We start from the raw sequence: 20,764 nt of genomic DNA, 5'->3' as shown, positions 1-20,764 counted from the left end.
ACTAGTGGGGTGCCACAGGGTTCAGCCCTCGGGACCCAACTATTTACAATCTATATTGATGACTCTGATGCAGGGATAGTATGTACCATAGCTAAATTTGCAGATGACACTAAAATAAGTGGGATAGTAAGTTGCAAAAATAAAGTAAGAAATTTACAATAAAAACAGAAAATGCTGGAAAATCTCAGCCTTGGTCTGACAGCATCTGTGGAGAGAGAATAGAGCCAAAGTTTCGAGTCTAGATGACCCTGAAGGATGCTGTCAGACCTGCTGAGATTTACCAGCATTTTCTGTTTTTGTTCCAGATTCCAGCATTCGCAGTATTTTGCTTTTACCTAAGAAATTTACAAATGGATATGGATAGGTTAAGTAAATGGGGCAAAATTTTGCAGATGGAGTTTAACGTGGATAAGTGTGAGGTTAGCTATTTTGGTTGGAAAAATGCAAAGGCAAATTATTATCTAAATGGAGAGAAACTTAGTAGTGCTTTGGTGCAGATAGACCAGGGTGTCCTTGTCCATGAATCGCAGAAAACTGGCATGTAGGTACAGCAGGTAATAAGGAAGGCAAATGGAATCTTGGCAGTTATTCATAAAGAAATAGAATATAAAAGTAATGAAGTGTTGCTGCTATTGTACAAACCATTAGTGAGACCACACTTAGAATATTGTGTATAGTTTTGGTCCCCTTACTTGAGGAGGGACGTAGTTACATTGGAGGCATTCAGAGGAGGTTCACTAGATTGATTCCAGAGACGAAGGGTTTGACTTATGAAGAGGGATTGGGCAGTTTAGGCTTATACTCCTTTGAGTTTAGAAGAATGAGTGGAGATCTAATTGAGGTGTACAAGATGATAAAAGGTATGGACAAAGTTGACGTAAAGTAGACACTTCCTCTTGTGGAGCAATCCAGAACAAGAGGTCATAGCTTTAGGATGTGGGGTTGCAGATTTCAAACAGAGATGAGGAAAAATTACTTCTCTCAATGGGTCATGAGTCAGAGCATGGTAGATGCTGGGACTTTAAGTAAATTTAAGGAAGAGGTGGATAGATTTTTGATTAGTAAACGTTTGAAGGGCTATGATGAACGGGCAGGTAAGTGGAGTTGAGGCCAAGGTGAGATCAGCCATGATTATATTAAATGGCGGATCAGGCTTGAAGGACTGAATTGCCTACTGCTGCTTCTAGTTCTTACGTTCTAATATACAAGGACACCCAGGTTCCTCTGCACCACATCATCCAGTCTCTCTCCATTTAAATAATCTGCTTTTTTTATTCTTCCTGCAAAGGGCCAACCTCACATTTTCCCACACTAGACTTCATCTGCCACATTTTTGCCAACTCATTTAACCTAACAAGGTGCCTTTGCAGACTCTTTGTACCCTCCTCACAACTTGTTTTCCAGCTATTTTTGTATCATCAACAAATTTCACGACATTCAAGTCATTTAATATAGATCATAAATATTTAAAGCCCCAGCACTAATTCCTGTGGCACTCCATTAGTTATATGTCGTCCCCAACATCATGAGCTCTTATTTTGTATAGTAACCTTTTAAGTGGCTCTTTATCAAATGTATTTTGTAAATCCAAATACAATACTGATGCACTATCAATCGAGCCAAGACTAGTTGTGAGCAAGACAAATAGGCTTTTATTAGCAAGAACTTGGAGCCATCCCTGTCGGTGATCTGGTCTGAACTGAGGGCAAGGGGGAGGAGCCACCGCCTTTATACCCGGACCAGGGGGAGGAGACTTGGGCGGAACCGACAGGCATGTGCCACATATACACGTATTGAGAAATACTAACGACGGTGGTTAACCACTACAGATAACATATAACAGTGGTTTACCACAAATACATCTACTGGTTCCCCTTTATCCATTCTGCTTATTTAAAATTTATTTATTTATTAGTGTCACAAGTAGGCTTACATTATGTAAGCTTCTATGACTCTATGACTCTATAACACTGCAATGAAGTTACTGTGAAAATCCCCTAGGTGCCACACACTGGCGCCTGTTTAGGTACACTGAGGGAGGATTTAGCCTGGCCAATGCACCGAACCAGCGCATCCTTTGGACTGTGGGAGGAAACCAGAGCACTCAGAGGAAACCCATGCAGACATGGGGAGAATGTGCAAAATCCACACAGACAGTGACCCAAACCAGGAATTGAACCTGGGTCCCTGGTGCTGTGAGGCAGCGGTGTTAATCACTGTGCCACCATGCTGTCCCACATTCTCAAAGAACTTTAATAAATTTGCCACACAGAATTTCCCTTTCTTAAACCATGTTTAAGAACCATGTTGGGCGGCACGGTAGCACAGTGGTTAGCACTGCTGCTTCACAGCTCCAGGGACCTGGGTTCGATTCCCGGCTCGGGTCACTGTCTGTGTGGAGTTTGCACATTCTCCTCGTGTCTGCGTGGGTTTCCTCCGGGTGCTCCGGTTTCCTCCCACAGTCCAAAGATGTGCGGGTTAGGTTGATTGGCCATGCTAAAATTGCCCCTTAGTGTTCTGAGATGCGTAGATTAGAGGGATTAGCGGGTAAAATATTTAGGGATATGGGGGTAGGGCCTGGGTGGGATTGTGGTCGGTGCAGACTTGATGGGCCGAATGGCCTCTTTCTGTACTGTAGGGTTTCTATGGTTTCATGTTGACTCTGCTTCATCAAATTATGATTTTCTAATTTTCCTGCTACTAATTCCTTAATAATGGATTCCTGCATTTTCCCAATGACAGATGATAGGTAAACAGGGCATGCTCCTTCCTATCTTGCATAAAGACTTCACATTTGCAGTTTTCCAAACCACAGAATTGGATGAGGTGAGTTGGACTAACCTGATCGCTCACCATAAGAGCTAGTCCAGGCTAGAAGGGCTGAATAGCCTCCTTCTGTGTTCACTATTCTATAGCTGAGATTTTCTGGCCTTGCCGCGGTGGGATCTGCTGTGGGAAATTCAGCGGCCCAGTCAAAAATCCATTGAGCTGGCATTGGGTGTGGAGCCAGAAAATCCTGCCCTGTGATTCTATGAGATCTTAGGCTGAAGTTGGTTGGTCCTCAGACATGCCCTGACATGTGTGGGGCTGGCAATCACGGGGGCCTGCGGCCAATCGCGAGCCCCACACCACCCTAACATGTAGCCCCCACTGCCCCTCCCTACTGCCCAGAATGATTGCGCCTCCCTCCCCCCACTGATCGCAGCAGCAGAACGACAATGGGCCCCCCTCCCTCCCCTCACCGATCATAGGCAGAGTGGCAGCGTGCACAGCGACCCCCCCCTCCCTGATCGGGCCACCCTGGCCTGGCCCTGCCCCTCCTCCAGGCCACGCTCCTCCAGACCCCACCCCCATATCCCCTTCAGGCCCCAGCCCCAGAAATCCCCGGCAGGCAGTACCAAAGTATCCGGTGGGCACTGTCAAGGTGCCAGACTGGCAGTGCCAGGGTGCCAGGCTGGCACTGCCAGGCTGGCACTGACCAAGGGCCTCCCAGGAGGCCTCAATGGCGAGGAAAACTCAACCATTCATGGGCAGCAGGTGTTTTTCTCGCCGGAGAGAACCTCTCCTTGCGAGGCCATAAAGGCAAATGAGCCCGAATGATTGAGCGCTGGGCTTTCTAATCGCACGCAAATAATCATTTAAATAAATTTAAATAATATATTCAGCCTCTCGCTGGAAATGGGCGAGAGGCTTACCTCGCTGGCAATTTGTTTCTGGTAAGATCGTGAGAGCCGAGAAATCGGCCGTCATCCTGATTTCACAGCTCTCGCGTGATTTCGCTCCACCCATCGATGGCCAGGGCGAACTGGTAAAATTCTGCCCTGAATGTACATGCTTCCCAGTCTTTTAGCTCAAAGATGTACAAAAATGCAGGTAGTGCGAGGCTTTGCTAGGTAGCATAAAATCAGAAAGGTATTCACAAAGGAGACATTTTACTGCAGCAAACTCAGAGGAACCATTTCACACAGCTCAAATTCAAAGCCATTTTACTCCTCATCATAGAAATCATAGGAACCCTACAGTGCAGAAAGAGGCCATTTGGCCCATCGAGTCTGCACCGACCACAATTCCACCCAGGCCCTAACCCCATATCCCTACATATTTACCCACTAATCCCTCTAACCTATGCATCTCAGGACACTAAGGGGCAATTTTAGCACGGCCAATCAACCTAACCTGCACATCTTTGGACTGTGGGAGGAAACCGGAGCACCCGGAGGAAACCCACGCAGACACGAGGAGAATGTGCAAACTCCACACAGTGACCCAAGCCGGGAATCTAACCTAGGTCCCTGGAGCTGTGAAGCAGCAGTGCTAACCACTGTGCTACCGTGCCGCCCCTAACCACTGTGCTACCGTGCCGCCCCTAACCACTGTGCTACCGTGCCGCCCCTAACCACTGTGCTACCGTGCCGCCCCTAACCACTGTGCTACCGTGCCGCTGATGCTCATCAATTGGACACGAGGCTCGAAGCTTCAGGAAAAGAAGGCTTTTATTAACTAACAATGGAGCTATCAGAACTTTAACACACTATCCCAGACTGAAGGGGTCCCGTCCGAGCAGGGAGTCTTATACCTCTCCCAGGAGGCGGAGCCCGACTGGGATGTGCCACAAACGTAACAAACACAGGTGTAACAATCCCACCCTAACCCAACAGCAACATTAGTACGATCCCACAGTAACCTATATACATTCCTGTAGTACTGGCCAGCCCTGGCTCAGTACTGTCCAGTGGGAACCAACGATGGTTCACCACATTCACCCCTCCTTTGAGAACAAAGGCCGGCGGGGTACGAAAACAGACTAAAATGTCAGCAGATTATAAGTTCAGATGGTCTGGAGGACCGCACCGTCGTTGTGACCTCCTCAATACCGGCGGTGACACCGGAGTAGGCACTTGCGGTGGCATTCTCCCCAAAACGGCGTCCAGCTGTTTTCCCACGGACTCACAGGCCGGTTGACCCTGATGAGACGGTAGTGCAGGGGATCCTGACACATCCTGCGGTGGCGACCATCTTCGGGGCTCAGGCAAGCTGTGCATTGGAGTAAAACTGTTAAGCAATGGTCCCGATGCTGCCCGCGCTACGTCCGGGGAAGAAATAAGGGATAATGGATTCGTCACTGGGGGTATGGGAGCGACAGGAGTTGCTACGTCCCCTGCGGGCGCCAGGTCTCGGATCGAGACTGTGTCCTCTCGCCCGTCAGGATATGCCACATAGGCATACTGAGGGTTGGCGTGGAGGAGGTGGACCTGTTCGACCAAGGGGTCGGACTTGCGGGCCCTTACATGTCGCCGCAGGAGGACGGGTCCTGGGTACGTCAACCAGGCTGGTAAAGATATCCCCGAGGAAGACTTCCGAGGGAATGAGAACATCCTCTCGTGGGGAGTAGCATTGATTGCCGTACACAGGAGGGAGCGAATAGAGTGAAGCGCATCAGGGAGGACCTCCTGCCAACGGGAGACTGGAAGACCTTTGGATCTCAACGCCAATAGGACAGCCTTCCAGACTGTAGCATTCTCTCGTTCCACCTGTCCATTACCCCTAGGGTTGTAACTCGTGGTCCTACTAGAGGCAATCCCGTATGAGAGCAGGAATTGCCTCAAGTCATCGCTCATGAACGACGAGCCCCTGTCGCTATGGATATAGCTGGGGTACCCGAACAGGGTAAAAAGATCACGGAATGCCTTGATCACCGTGGCAGCCGATGTGTCCGAGCAGGGGACAACAAACGGGAACCGGGAGTACTCATCTATTATGTTCAGAAAGTACACGTTCTGATCTGTTGAGGGAAGGGGGCCCTTAAAATCAACACTCAGCCTCTCGAAGGGGCGAGTGGCCTTGACCAAATGTGCCCGGTCAGGTCGGTAAAAGTGCGGTTTGCATTCCGCACAAATCCGACAGCTCCTTGTTACCGACCTGACGTCCTCCACCGAGTAAGGCAGGTTGCAGGCTTTGACAAAGTGGTAGAGCCGAGTGACCCCAGGATGGCACAGATCATTATGGAGGACGTTCAAGCGATCCTCCTGAATACTAGCGCATGTTCCGCGCGAGAGGGCATCCGAGGGCTCATTGAGTTTCCCTGGACGATACATGATATCGTAGTTATAGGTGGAGAGTTCAATTCTCCACCGCAAGATCTTGTCATTCTTGATCTTGCCCCTCTGCGAGTTGTTGAACATGAACGCCACGGACCGCTGGTCCGTGATCAGGGTGAACCGCTTTCCCGCCAGGTAATGGCGCCAGTGTCTGATGGCCTCCACAATGGCCTGGGCCTCCTTTTCCACCGCTGAATGCCGAATTTCGGGGCCTTGGAGGGTGTGGGAAAAAAACGCGATGGGCCTGCCCGCCTGGTTAAGTGTGGCGGCCAGGGCGAAATCAGATGCATCGCTTTCCACCTGAAAAGGGATGGATTCGTCTACCGCGTGCATCGTGGCTTTCGCGATGTCGTGTTTCAATTCCTTGAAGGCCAATTGGACCTCTGGCGTGAGTGGAAAAGTCGTGGACTTAATAAGCGGACGGGCTTTGTCCGCGTAGTTGGGGACCCACTGCGCATAATAGGAGAAGAAGCCTAGGCATCTTCTCAGTGCTTTTGCGCTAGCGGGCAAGGGAAGTTCAGCAAGGGGGCGCATACGGTCTGGATCAGGGCCAATGACCCCGTTTTCCACCACATATCCCAGGATGGCTAACTGGCGCGTACGGAATACACACTTCTCCCTGTTGTAGGTCAAGTTCAGGCGAGATGCAGTGCGTAAGAAGTTCTGGAGATTTGTGTCATGGTCCTGCTGATCATGGCCGCAGATGGTGACATTATCCAGGTACGGGAAGGTAGCCCGCAGCCTGTTCTGGTCCACCATTCGGTCCATAGCACGCTGGAAGACCGAGACCCCATTGGTGACACCAAATGGAACCCTAAAAAAATGATACAAACGACCATCCGCCTCAAAGGCCGTGTATTGTCGGTCCTCTGGGCGAATGGGGAGTTGGTGGTAGGCGGACTTGAGGTCTATGGTGGAGAACACCCGGTACTGCGCAATCTGATTGACCATATCAGATATGCGCGGGAGAGGATACGCATCCAGCTGCGTATATCGGTTAATGGTCTGACTGTAATCAATGACCATCCGGGGTTTGTTCCCACTCTTGACCACCACAACCTGTGCTCTCCACGGACTAACACTGGGCTGTATGATCCCTTCTTTGAGGAGTCGCTGAACCTCAGATCTGATGAAGATCCGATCCTCAGTGCTGTAACGCCTACTTTTAGTAGCGATGGGCTTGCAGCCTGGTACCAGATTCTGTAATGAAGAGGGTGTGGTGATCTTTAACGTAAAACGATTGCAGGGGGGGTGCGTTGGGCAATTTGGAGACTGCTGTTCTCCCACTGCCAGCGAAGGGAGTGGCCCACCGTACTGTAGGATCACACTCTTCATGTGGACCATAAAGTTTAGTCCGAGGAGAATTGGTGCGCAAAGATACGGCAACACAAGGAGCCTGAAACGCTCGTAAATTGTGCCTTGTACTTTCAAGGTTACCACACAACGTCCTAGCACAGCGACAGACCGGGACCTTGATGCCATAGAGATTGTCTGTTTGGCAGGTTGAATCTGGAGTCCACACCTCTTCACAGTGTCAGGGTGGATAAAGCTCTCAGTGCTCCTGCTGTCAAACAGACAATAAAGCACATGATTGTTTACCTGGATATCCATCATCGAACGATCAAGCCTGTGAGGCTTAGCCTGGTCCAGGATGATCGACGCCACCATTGGTCCATGAACGTCACTGCAGGCAGCTGAGGTCGACGCTGAGGACCCCTGCTGGTCGCTCGTGGTCATCGTCGACCAAAATGGCCGCCCCCATGAATCGCACATGGGTGAGGGCGCCAAACTTAGCGACCCCTGGTGGTCATCCTCCTCCGACTCCGTCGGCCGCAATGGCGTCGTCCTGGACTCGCGCGTGGACGAACCCCGCGAGGACTTCGACGACGATGGTGATGATCCCAGTTCCGAAGGGTCGCAGGCCGCACTGCCGTTCCTGGGCTTCGATCTGCACACCTTTGCATAATGCCCCTTTTTACCGCATGTGGTACAGATTACCGCTTTAGCGGGACACTTTTGTCGGGTATGTTTTGCTCCTCCGCAGAAATAGCACCGCGGGCCGCATGGGGCTGCAGCCGTCGTCTGGCCCACATGGGAGCACGCCATGAGGGGCGAGGAGGGATTTGCGACTGCTCCTGCCACGTTGTCTCCACGTGGTCCTCTGGATACAGGACTAAGCTCTTCGAAGCCGACTCGAGCATTTCAGCTAATTCCATGGCCTGGGTAAAGTTGAGATTGCCCTTTTCTAGCAGCTTGAGACGGATGTATGAAGACCCGACCCCGGCCACAAACGCATCCCGGGCGAGGTCGTACATGCTCTGCTCAGCCGACACAGCTTTGCAGTCACAGCCCCTGGCTAGCTGTAAGAGCTCATTGGCGTAGTCCTCCAAGGTTTCGCCCGACTGCCGACGTCGTGTAGCGAGGAGGTAACGAGCGTGGATCTCGTTAGGAGGTTTCGTATAGCGCTTCTTTAGAAGCTCGAGGGCCCTAGGGTAAGTGGTGGCCGCACGGATCGCGAGGTAGACTGTGTCGCTTACCCTCGCATGGAGACCCGGAGTCTGTCATCATCTGTGGTGACCGCTGCGGAGGCTGCTAGGTAATCTTCAAAACACTTCAGCCAGTGGTCGAAGGTGTTAGCAGCGCCCACCGCACGTGGATCTAGCGTCAGACGTTCTGGCTTGAGGATTTGCTCCATACTCTCCTTTCTCTTTTTTTTTTCTTCCGTCGAGAGTTTAATTTTAGTTAATAAAATTGATGCGCATCAATTGGACACGAGGCTCGAAGCTTCAGTAAAAGAAGGCTTTTATTAACTAACAATGGAGCTATCAGAACTTTAACACACTATCCCAGACTGAAGGGGTCCAGTCCGAGCAGGGAGTCTTATACCTCTCCCAGGAGGCGGAGCCCGACTGGGATGTGCCACAACAGTAACAAACACAGGTGTAACAATCCCACCCTAACCCAACAGCAACATTAGTACGATCCCACAGTAACCTATATACATTCCTGTAGTACTGGCCAGCCCTGGCTCAGTACTATCCAGTGGGAACCAACGATGGTTCACCACAGCCGCCCACACTAATTCCCTCCTAATCACTAACCCTCTGAGACCAGCAAACTGGGTGTAAATAGTTTTAATTTCACAAGTAGAGATGAGAACTGTGAAAATATTGAGAAGAACCACATTGAAGTAAGGAGGAGGCTGGATTGAAAAGGCAGCCATTTTAGTGATATCTATTTTAAGGTATAATTCTACAACCTTGTGAAGTGATAGAAAATTTTAAAATGCTAGTGAATAAGGGCATCAGTGTTACTCTCAGAGTGATTAGAAGGTAGAACCTGCTGCCACATGGAGCAGTTGAGGCCAATAGCATAGACAAGGGGAGAGCTGAGGGGAAAAGGATTGAGACAATGAGATGCAGTCAGGTGGAAGGTGGCTCGTGTGGAGCATACAACAGCAGACTTGTTGGGCTGAGTGGCTTGTGCCTATACTGCAAGTTCTAAGAAATTAGAATATATCTATCAGCAAAAGGTACTTGACACAATTAAATTTGTGCTTCATCAAAGTTCTGGGCTGCCATTTTCCTATCCCACTACACTAATTGTTTAGTGCAGCAGGCCGGGAGAATCCCGCGGCAGCCGATTTGCGGGGTTTGCGGAAACGTTCGCACCCCGCTTGTGATTCCCAGCACCAGATTTCCAGTGGCATCTGCTCTACGCCGGATATCGGCGGGGAAACGCAGAGACTATTTAAATGGTCATTTTAGCCTCTCCCACCCAGCCAGAGTGTTTCACTGTAGTGGAGATTACACTAACTCCCCACTTTCGGGGAACTATCGGGATGGCTCCGCTGGAGTGAAGGGGGCCAATCGGGATCCCCCAGGGGGTCAGGTGGCAGGTGGTGGTGCCCCTGGGCATTGACACCCTGGCAGTGCTAGCCTGTGCCTCCTAGCACTGCCCAAAAGGCAAAGTGGCAATGCCCTGGGGGCACCTTGGCACTGTCCATCGGGCATGGGGCAGTGCCAAGGGGGCGGGCTTGATGGGGCAGAACCTAGGGAGCAACTGGTGGGGGTGGGGGGTTCTGCTGCCATTCTGCAGTCGGGATCAGTCGGGGAAGGAGGGAGGCCAGTGACTGGGGCGGGCGGGTCAGCCAGAGGGGTGGCGGTCAGCCTGCTGGGGGGTCGGCACTGCAGGGAGGGGGACGGAACTGTGGGGGGGGCGGGCGCTTACTGTCAGTGGGGGGGTGCTGGAGATCCTGGTGGGCGGGGGGCAGGGGGTCAGGGCTGGGCCCGAGAATGGTCGGGGGCCGTGGGGGGCAGAGAGCTGGTGATTCAGGGTTGCGGGGCTGGCCAGTGATTGAGCTGGCCAGCAATCGGTGAAGCTGTCAGTGTGGGGCCACTGCGCGTGTGCCGATCTCGGCACTGACAGATCAGTGCATGCGCAGTAGCCCCCTCAGCACGCTAATTTTAGCCTCTCCGGCCAGAATAGACCCCGTCCCCTGAAATTTAACGATATTCATGCTGGTGGCCTCTGCAGTGCACAGAGTGTTAGTGATTCTTCTCTGAACTCCCACTGAAGAAAACAGCGTGAATTACTCCATCGGGCATCAGGCAGTGCCAAGCGGGTGGGGCCTGTGGGGTGATTGGTGAGGGTGGGGGATCCTGCTGCCACTCTGCATTGGGATCGGTCTGGGATGGAGGGAGAGTACCGATTGGGGTGGACTGTGGGGGGGGGAAAGAACCTGCCTCCTGGGGGGGGGGTCTTACCCCGAGGGGATCAGTGGGGGGGGGGGGAGGAAGGGGACTGCCAGGTTGAGGGGGGTGGGGGGATCGCCACTGCTGGGGGGGGGGGTGGGCTGGACATCGGTGCGATTGAGTTTTCATGCGAATTTGACACTTCAAATGTTTTGAGGAAGAATTCCACCCCTGGTGTGTAAGTGGGAAATTTTCCTCATTTTGTGGAACCATTGCGTGCAGCTGTCTGTGACATGGGTGAAGTGGCTATTTCGTTATTTGAGGAAGTGCCAAAGCATCATTCTCGCAGATAGTTTTCCGTTGTCATGACACAAGAAACCAGGGGGGCGATTCTCCCATCCCGAACTGCAACTTTTCTGGCATGTCGGGGTGGGAATGCTCGTGGCCGGCCTTGTTCCGGGATTTGTGCATGCGCCTCTCCCAGAGCCGGAGAATAGTCGGAGACCAGACCGCGCTGGAAATCGGTGGGAAGACAGGCAAGTAATTTGAATCTTTTATTAATATGTTTTAAATGTATTTTAAATGTAATTACCGGGAACTTACAGGTCCCGATTGAATCTCCCATCCCGCCAGGAGTACTTCATTCCGGCAGGGTTTAGAGTAGCTCCCCATGTTCAGGGAACTAGCGGGAGACCCTGCCGGAATGAAGGGGGGGCAATCGGGGCCCCCCAGGGCTTGGGTGGCAGGGGGAGTGGTGCCCCCTGGGCATGGGCACTTTGCCCCTTGGACAGTGGTAGGGGGTACTGGCTGGCACTGCCAGGGTGCCCATGCCCAGGGAACACCTTGGCACTGCCCATCAGGCATCAGGCAGTGCCAAGGGAGTGGGGCCAATGGGGTGATTGGTGAGGGTGCGGGGTCCTGCTGCCACTCTGCATTTTGGGATCGGTCTGGGATGGAAGGAGAGCAGCGATTGGGGTGGACTGGGGTTGGGGGGGGGGGGGGGTCTTACCCCAGGGGGGGGTCAGTGGGGGGGGGGGAAGGGGTCTGCCAGGTTGAGGGGGGTGGGGGGATCGCCACTACTGGGGGGGTGGGCTGGACATCGGTGCGATTGGACGCTCCGGGACAGGGCTGGAAGGGCAGCACTGCGGGGGTCCTGGGCTGGCCAGTGATCAAGCTGCCCAGCAAATGGGGAGACTGACAGATCGGGGCCACTGTGCATGCGCAGAGTTCCAGAATTGTCAGACTCCGACACGAATAGACCCCGCCCCCCTGGGTTTTTAATGAGATTCACGGTTGGGACCTCTGCAATGCACAGAGTGGGGAGATTCGAGTGAGAAGTTGAACTGAGAAAACAGGTGTGATCGAGAACAGCTTTCCCACCAATCACCCCCAGATTTCACAAACTCGCATCCAAGAAAATTGTACCTGCACACCATTTTGATCAGTGGTAATTCAACAACTGGGATTCTAAAGGAAACATTACAACACAAGTAAAACTGGTCCCTGGGTGAGGCAGCATCCAAAACGTTGAAAACTAGTAAGAATATTCTAGCTCATAACGTTCCTGTAATCCCTGTGTGATATATACAATGTACCCCAGTTCGTAACAGGGGTTCCTGCAACCACAATAAAAATTAAGTGCTGCCCCTAGTGGGAAAATTGAAGTGTTTCCCGCTGGAGTTGGGATCACTGAACAGAAATTCAACCACCTTTGGTTAGGAAAAAATCCCCAATGGGAAACAGTCGACCAGCCCGGCTTCACAGAGATTGGGGCACCATTTTTAAAGGGTGTCCCGATTTCAGAGTTCATTGACGAGCCCCCGCCACCTCCCCACCCATGGAATGATGACCCCTCCCCCCACCCGACAAGAGAGACACTCCAACATGGGACCAACAAAAGCCCCACCCCTTCGGCAGTGTAATTCTGGCAACAAAAGCCCCCTTTATTGAATGCTGGTAGACAATTTGATTCTGGAAGCATCTCAGTTGAACCTGATACTCTTTTTCCCCAATGTCCATCAGTGTATTTTTCGGGAAGGACTCCTGCTCTTGGGTTCCTCCTTTAGACTATCAACTTTTTACACTTGGCACTTTTACCAATGTTGAAGGTGTTTCTTAAATGCCAGTCATTGCGGTAACATTACACAAAAATAGAGGAGGAACTTGAATAAAAGTATAAAATCCCATATGTACTTCTGATAAGATATAATGGATGATAACTAATGGTTATGTTCATACTTCTTCTGAATACTCAACTTTTTAATATAAGTTGTGAAAAATGGAATATTCTATTTATTGCAGTACTAAGCATAGTAATTCCTCTCTTTATAATCATCCACCATTCTGCTGCATATACACTGCATATGAATAGAATGCTCGCATCCTATCTCAAGAAGTTTCTGAATATAGATTTTGAGACTCTGGCACCATTTGATAGGGATGTTGTTCGTTGGCTGAGTCCAGGGCGGCACAGTAGCACAGTGGTTAGCACTGCTGCTTCACAGCTCCAGGGTCCCGGGTTCGGTTCCCGGCTCGGGTCACTGTCTGTGTGGAGTTTGCACATTCTCCTCGTGTCTGCGTGGGTTTCCTCCGGGTGCTCCGGTTTCCTCCCACAGTCCAAAGATGTGCGGGTTAGGTTGATTGGCCAGGTTAAAAAAATTGCCCCTCAGAGTCCTGGGATGTGTAGGTTAGAGGGATTAGCGGGTAAAATAAGTGGGGGTAGGGCCTGGGTGGGATTGTGGTTGGTGCAGACTCGATGGGCCGAATGGCCTCCTTCTGCACTGCAGGGTTTCTATAAAAAAAAATCCCATCGCAGCACAGTTCTGACCTTAAATGGATACTAAGACATTTTTAATATTCCCATTTTTTAAAGGGGGCTAGTATTTCCCATTAACCCCAGGTGAAAGCAATGAAAATCGACCCCGGTGTCTCTAACTTATCAACAGAGATGCTCAGATTTACAGCTTCAAATCAATGATTTACGGAAAAGCACATACATAATGCAAAGTTGAAACCATACCTCTGCCACTGGCTTCTCATAAACATCTTCCCCTGGCTTCTTTTCCTGGGCTTGATTGGCATCCCTATACAATGTCCGTAGAATGTTTTCAGGAACAGCCAGGCCGTAGTATGCCTCTAGAGACACCGGATTAACCTTGTTCGATTTCAGCAAGTGAATAACATCTTCTCGAGCCTGTGAAAATTGAGTAGAACCTGTTTAAATTTATTTCACAAGTTAATGCTTTATTTCAAGGGATAAGGGAAATAAATAAAAACAATTTAACTGGTTCAGGGATTAGTACGGCTCAGTAAGTTGCAGTATTTTGGAGACTCAGTGGAGAGTTGAAAATGGTAGCCAGGAACCAATTCTTGAACTCCTGACCACATTCCTGATGTTACCAATTTTCAACAGGGTCCTTGAAGGCGCTGGACTGGGCTCTGGTCATGACCTTCATTATACATTCTTGGCTGAGAGCCTAGGCATCCATTAGTATACTGAAACATCTGAACCCTAGGGAAAATATTGCTTGACTCAGCTCTGATTTCTGCTGTTAATTGCACAATGTTCATTTACATGAAAAGAAGAGGTTTCCAGTGATTACAATTTCAGCTATTGCTACTTTAAAGGATATGGATGATTAAGACTTTTATTAGACTTTAGTCATGCTGAAAAAACAGACATGTGAAGTTTTGTATCTTGCACTCATCAGGACATTTCACAAGAATACTGAGAAAAAGAGAATACAATAATTTATATTGTAATCATACTGTATGTTTAACTGTTTAACTGAAATGGGCAGCATGGTGGCACAGTGGTTAGCACTGCTGCCTCACACCTTCAGGGACCTGGGTTCAATTCCCAGTTTGGGTCACTGCCCGTGTGGAGTTTGCACATTCTCCCCATGTCTGCATGGGTTTCCTCCCACAGTCCAAAGATGTGCGGGTTAGGTGCATTGGCCATGCTCACTTGCCTGTTTCGGTGCATTTAGTTGACAGAAAGACTTCATACTGGGTGACCACACAGATTCCATATGTGTTTAAACAGTTGAGGAAGGAGCTTCTTTGTCTAATCTGATCTAAGTTATAATGAGAAACCCTTAGTGTCCCGGGATGCATAGGTTAGAGGTATTAGCGGTGTAAATATGTGGGGTTATCGGGATAAGGCCTAGGTGGGATTGTTGTTGGTCATTCTATGAAACAGAATAAGTGACAGCCATTCACTGACACATTCCTCAAAGTAATACCTTAACCATTCAGGGTCAAGCTGCCTGGTTTAAATTTCAAACAGTGCTTGGCCTTATGTTTCTTCATGAGTCCAACAACTCATTACTAACAATTGTAAGCCTTTCAACACCAGCAATGGCAACTCGATGCCATTTGTTGAGCCACTGAGTATAAATCTTCTCTTTTTCACAACAGTTGACCAGTGCATTCATGGCTTCCCACTGTGTGTCACGACAGCTGCACTCTAACATATCCCAGACCCACCATTTTCCTCATTCTTCTCAAACCGTAACTCCAAAGACTGTTAATGAACTCCACAATAAGCTCAACAAGCTGTACATTGGAGGCATACAAATTGCTGGCTCTCGGTTTCCACCCTCCCTTTGAAAATTGAGTTGCGTCATGGAGATGTTGGCATTCAGTGATGCCAAACAAGATTATGATTTTCAATGTGTGCCCACACCCTGATTGAAAATCCAGCCCCATATGTTAAAGTTACAGGGGAGGCTATGGGCTAGTGGTATTATTGCTAGACTTTTAATCCAGAAATTCAGCAAAGTTCGAGGGACCCGGTTCGAATCCTGCCACGGTAGATGGTGGAATTTGAATTCAATAAAATATATCTGGAATTAAGAATCAACCGATGACCATGGAATGATTGTTGATTGTCAGAAAAACCCATCTGGTTCATTAATGTCCTTCAGGGAAAGAAATCTGCTGTCCTTACCTGGTCTGGCCTGCATGTGACTCCAGAGCCACAGCAATGTGGTTGACTCTAAACTGCCCTTGGGCAACTGGGAATGGGCAATAAATGCCAGCTAGCCAGCAACGCCCATGTCCCATGAATAAACAAAAGAAAGAATATAAGGGGAGTTACGGATTTGTATTGTTTATCGCATAGCATAGATATTTCTAACTCTTCCTCTGCTTCATTCGAAGCTCCCATTGACCTTCTGTCTTACAAACCAGTTAATAAAAGCTGTGATTCCCCAAAACATTTTTATTCTCGGCAATTACATAATGTCAATGGTTGTGCAGTTAAAACTTAGGTCAGACTAGAGAAAGAAGCTCCTTCCTCGACTGTTTAAACACACATGGAATCTATGTGGTCACCCAGAATGAAATCTTTCTGTCAACTAAATACAACACCAAAATGAGATCACTGGAAAAAGGAAATGTCCTCACATGGACTAAAATGGTTGCCTATTGAAAAATGTGAAGTGGTATCACAGCGTCCCTTGTTCACTGTGTCTGTAACTCCCAACCTCCTTTCTGCACAGTTTATGTAAAGGGTAAATGAAAGGGAGCAGTGATGGATTGAAAAATAAACAATTGAGTGAGATCAGGAAGTCTGTGCCATTCACAGGTTGATTTTTCACCAAACCAATCAGCTTTTGACTGTGAGCTATAGTTTGCACTTCTGAAACCTTGACAAATTGACAAGGAATTACTTTGCTTCAAAAAAATGCTGGTGGCACCTATGAGGAGAAATGAAACAAGGCCTGTGAATATCAGAAATAAGTTTAACAACACCAGGTTAAAGTCCAACAGGTTTATTTGGTAGCAAAAGCCACACAAGCTTTCGGAGCTGCAAGCCCCTTCTTCAGGTGAGTGGGAATTCTGTCCACAAACAGAGCATATAAAGACACAGACTTAATTTACATGAATAATGGTTGGAATGCGAATACTTACAACTAATCAAGTCTTTAAGAAACAAAACAATGTGAGTGGAGAGAGCATCTAGACAGGCTAAAAAGATGTGTATTGTCTCCAGACAAGACAGCCAGTGAAACTCTGTGGGGGTTACAAATAGTGTGCCATGAACCCAATATCATGAATCCACATCATGAATATCAGAAATCCCAACTGTGGCAAAATTATCCACATTGTGTAAAGATGGAAATTATTCCCAGCGATGTTATCACTTAATGTGCTCAGAAGAAATACCTCCCACTGTTACTTTAACAGAGCCATTAATGAAGGTGGATGGGGATGAGGAACTATTCAACTTCCATTAGAAAGGTTGAGAAACAGGGTGGAATTTCCCATTTTCTCCTGGCTGAGGTGAGAAAATTGGCGTGCAGCTCACAGGCTGCACAGCTAGCTATTCTCACCAGATGATCCAGTACTCTGTGCAGGAAAAATCTGCAGGCAAGGCCCATGCCATCATCCTGTTGGCAGGATGATGCCAATAAATGCAAGAATAGTGAGCAATCTCTGATAGAAACAATAGGAACCTCTCCCCCGCCCCCCCCCCCCCCCCCACACACACACGCAGAACCCCCATGCCCTACAGACATGAGGAACGACTCCATCCTCCCCCACCACATGCACAAGGGGAACCTCCCCCCTACTTTCATTAATAAGGGGATCCTTCCAAGGGAGTTCCCCAGACAGCCCTCTTGGCACTGCCCTCTATCACTGCCCAGGGGGAAGCTCCAGGATGTCATATGCCAGTGCTGAGATGCTAACAAGGCGTGTCTCTCTCCACCTGGGGCTATGCTTACCTGTGTGTTCACTTCCTGTGGGTTCCCTTGGCTTGGTTCCCTCTATTTTTAAAAACTTGTAAACCCTGATGGCGAGAGATCCCAATGCGGGGGACAATACAGCAGGGATGCTCTTTAACCAGATTCAAATTTATTGAAATGAGGTTCCCGACCTTTCTGGGCAGAAACCTCATCACGTCATGGGTGGGGAGAATGGAAAATGAGACCTTGCCGGTGAGATTCTTGTTTTCCGACTCTGGCGATACTTTGTGCCCATATTGCCCTTTGCGTTTGTGGTGAATGCAGATTCAAAATTGCAGGCAAGGTGGCACAGTGGTTGGCACTGCTGTCTCACAGCGCCAGGGACCCGGGTTCAATTCCCAGTTTGGATCACTGTCTGTGTGGAGTTTGCACATTCTCGCCGTGTCTGCGTGGGTTTCCTCCAGGTCTGGTTTCCTCCCACAGACCCAAAGACTTGCTGGTTAGGTGGATTGGCCATGCTAAATTCTCCCACAGTGTACCCGAACAGGTGCCGGAGTGTGGCGACTGGGGGGATTTTCACAGTAACTTCATTGCAGTGTTAATGTAAGCCTACTTGTGACACTAATAAATAAATTCAATTTAAGCAAATTTGATAATGAAACATGTTCAAAAACTGGCACTGTCAACAGTCAATTTTATCCTTTGAACTCAGAGTTCGCATATGGTGATCACCATTGCCCAAACTTTCCAACGGATTTTCCTTGTTCAATTTCGATGTTCCTCTGCACACATCCTTTCCAGCAGAGAGCAAGTAGATCCATTCAGATGGTGGCATATTGGTATTGTCACTAGACTAGTAATGCAGAGATCCAGGGTAATAAGGGGACTTGCATTCGAATCCCACAATTCAGATGGTGAAATTTGAATTCGATAATATCTAGAACTAAAATATAATGATGACCGTGAAACCATTGTCATAAAAACCTGTTTGGTTCATTAATGCAAGAGCCAGACCGAGCTGTGATACAACCAGAAAGAATGCTTTCTATGGTGCATCTGTAAAAGTTGAAGAGAGTCATAGCTGACATGCCAAATTTCCTTAGTCTTCTGAGAAAGTAAAGGCGTTGGTGGGCTTTCTTAATTATTATGTCGGCATGGGGGAACCAGGACAGGTTGTTGGTGATCTGGACACCTAAAAACTTGAAGCTCTCGACCCTTTCTACTTCGTCCCCATGGCTTGCCTGCAGAAGGCAGAGAGTGGCTGTGGAGGGGTCTTTCTCTGCATGGAGGTCAGTGACCAGTGGAGTGCCCCAGGGATCTGTTCTGGGACCCTTGCTGTTTGTCATTTTCATAAATGACCTGGATGAGGAAGTGGAGGGATGGGTTGGTAAGTTTGCTGACGACACCAAGGTAGGTGGTGTTGTGGATAGTTTGGAGGGATGTCAGAAGTTGCAGCGAGACATAGATAGAATGCAAGACTGGGCGGAGAAGTGGCAGATGGACTTCAACCCGGATAAGTGTGTGGTGATCCATTTTGGCAGATCCAATGGGATGAAGCAGCAGTATAATATGAAGGGTACCATTCTTAGCAGTGTAGAGGATCAGAAGGACCTTGGGGTCCGGGTCCATAGGACTCTTAAATCGGCCTCGCAGGTGGAGGATGCGGTCAAGAAGGCGTACGGCGTACTGGCCTTCATTAATCGAGGGATTGAGTTTAGGAGTCGGGAGATAATGCTGCAGCTTTATAGGACCCTGGTTAGACCCCACTTGGAGCACTGCGCGCAGTTCTGGTCACCTCATTACAGGAAAGATGTTGAAGCCATTGAAAGGGTGCAGAGGAGATTTACAAGGATGTTGCCTGGATTGGGGGGCATGCCTTATGAGGATAGGTTGAGGGAGCTTGGTCTCTTCTCCCTGGAGAGACGAAGGATGAGAGGTGACCTGATAGAGGTTTACAAGATGTTGAGAGGTCTGGATAGGGTAGACTCTCAGAGGCTATTTCCAAGGGCTGAAATGGTTGCTACGAGAGGACACAGGTTTAAGGTGCTGGGGGGTAGGTACAGAGGAGATGTCAGGGGTAAGTTTTTCACTCAGAGGGTGGTGGGTGAGTGGAATCAGCTGACATCGGTGGTGGTGGAGGCAAACTCGTTGGGGTCTTTTAAGAGACTTCTGGATGAGTACATGGGATTTAATGGGATTGAGGGCTATAGATAGGCCTAGAGGTGGGGATGTGATCGGCGCAACTTGTGGGCTGAAGGGCCTGTTTGTGCTGTGGCTTTCTATGTTCTATGTTCTATGTAGACAGGGGCATGTTTTCCTTTACGTTTCCTGAAGTCGATGACAATCTCCTTCGTTTTGTTGACATTGAGGGAGAGATTATTGTTGCCGCACCAGTTCACCAGATTCTCTATCTCATTCCTGTACTCTGTCTCATCATTGTTTGAGATCCGGCCCACTACGGTGGTGTTGTCAGCAAACTTGAAAATTGAATTGGAGGAGAATTTGGCCGCACAGTCATATGTGTATAAGGAGTATTGTAGCGGGCTGAGAACACAGCCTTGTGGGGCACCGGTGTTGAGGATATCGTGGAGGAGGTGTTGTTGCCTATCCTTACTGATTGTGGTCTGTGAGTTAGGAAGTTCAGGGTCCAGTCGCAGCGGGAGGAGCCAAGGCCCAGGCCACGGAGTTTGGAGACGAGTTTCATGGGAATAATGGTGTTGAAGGCTGAGCTGTAGTCAATAAATAGGAGTCTGACAGAGCACATCTTGTTATCTAGGTGTTCCAGGGTTGAGTGCGGGGCCAGGGAGATGGCGTCTGCTGTGGACCTGTTGCGTTGATAGGCAAACTGTAGTGGATCCAGGCAGTCCGGGAGGCTGGAATTGATTCGTGCCGTGACTAGCCTTTTGAAGCACTTCATAATGATGGATGTCAGAGCTACCGGCCGATAGTCATTAAGGCACGCTGCTTGGTTTTTCTTAGGTACCGGGATGATGGTCGTCTTCTTGAAGCAGATAGGGACCCCAGATTGTTGTAAAGAGAGGTTGAAGATGTCTGCGAATACTCCCGCCAGCTGATCCGCACAGGATCTGAGCGCTCATCCGGGTACCCCATCCGGGCCAGTCGCTTTCCGCGGGTTGACCTTTGAGAGAGCTGCACTGACATCTGCATTGGTGACCCCGATGCAGGCCTTTAGGGAGGAAAATCTGCCGTCCTTACCTGATCTGGCCTACATGTGACTCCAGACTCACAGCAATGTGGTTGACTCTAAAATGCCCTCTGA

The 20,764-nt window shown here is 49.3% G+C and overlaps 1 protein-coding gene across 8 annotated transcripts in view; it reads right to left on the bottom strand.

Moving 5' to 3' along the window:
• LOC144504560 (filamin-A-interacting protein 1-like) overlaps positions 1-20,764 on the bottom strand; it is a 250,722-nt gene that overhangs the window by 116,780 nt on the left and 113,178 nt on the right. For all 8 annotated transcript variants that reach the window (XR_013499668.1, XM_078230084.1, XM_078230087.1 and 5 more), the window contains exon 3: positions 13,812-13,985. Coding sequence is in view for 7 of the 8 variants with exons in the window: in XM_078230084.1 (XP_078086210.1) it covers positions 13,812-13,985 (174 nt within the window). In the remaining variant the exon portion in view is untranslated. The remainder of the gene's footprint in view (positions 1-13,811; positions 13,986-20,764) is intronic.

This window comes from Mustelus asterias, chromosome 15, assembly GCF_964213995.1.
Source record: "Mustelus asterias chromosome 15, sMusAst1.hap1.1, whole genome shotgun sequence".
Lineage (NCBI taxonomy): Eukaryota > Metazoa > Chordata > Chondrichthyes > Carcharhiniformes > Triakidae > Mustelus > Mustelus asterias.
Note: the sequence above shows the minus strand (reverse complement) of the source record. Positions and strands in the feature narration are given on the sequence as shown.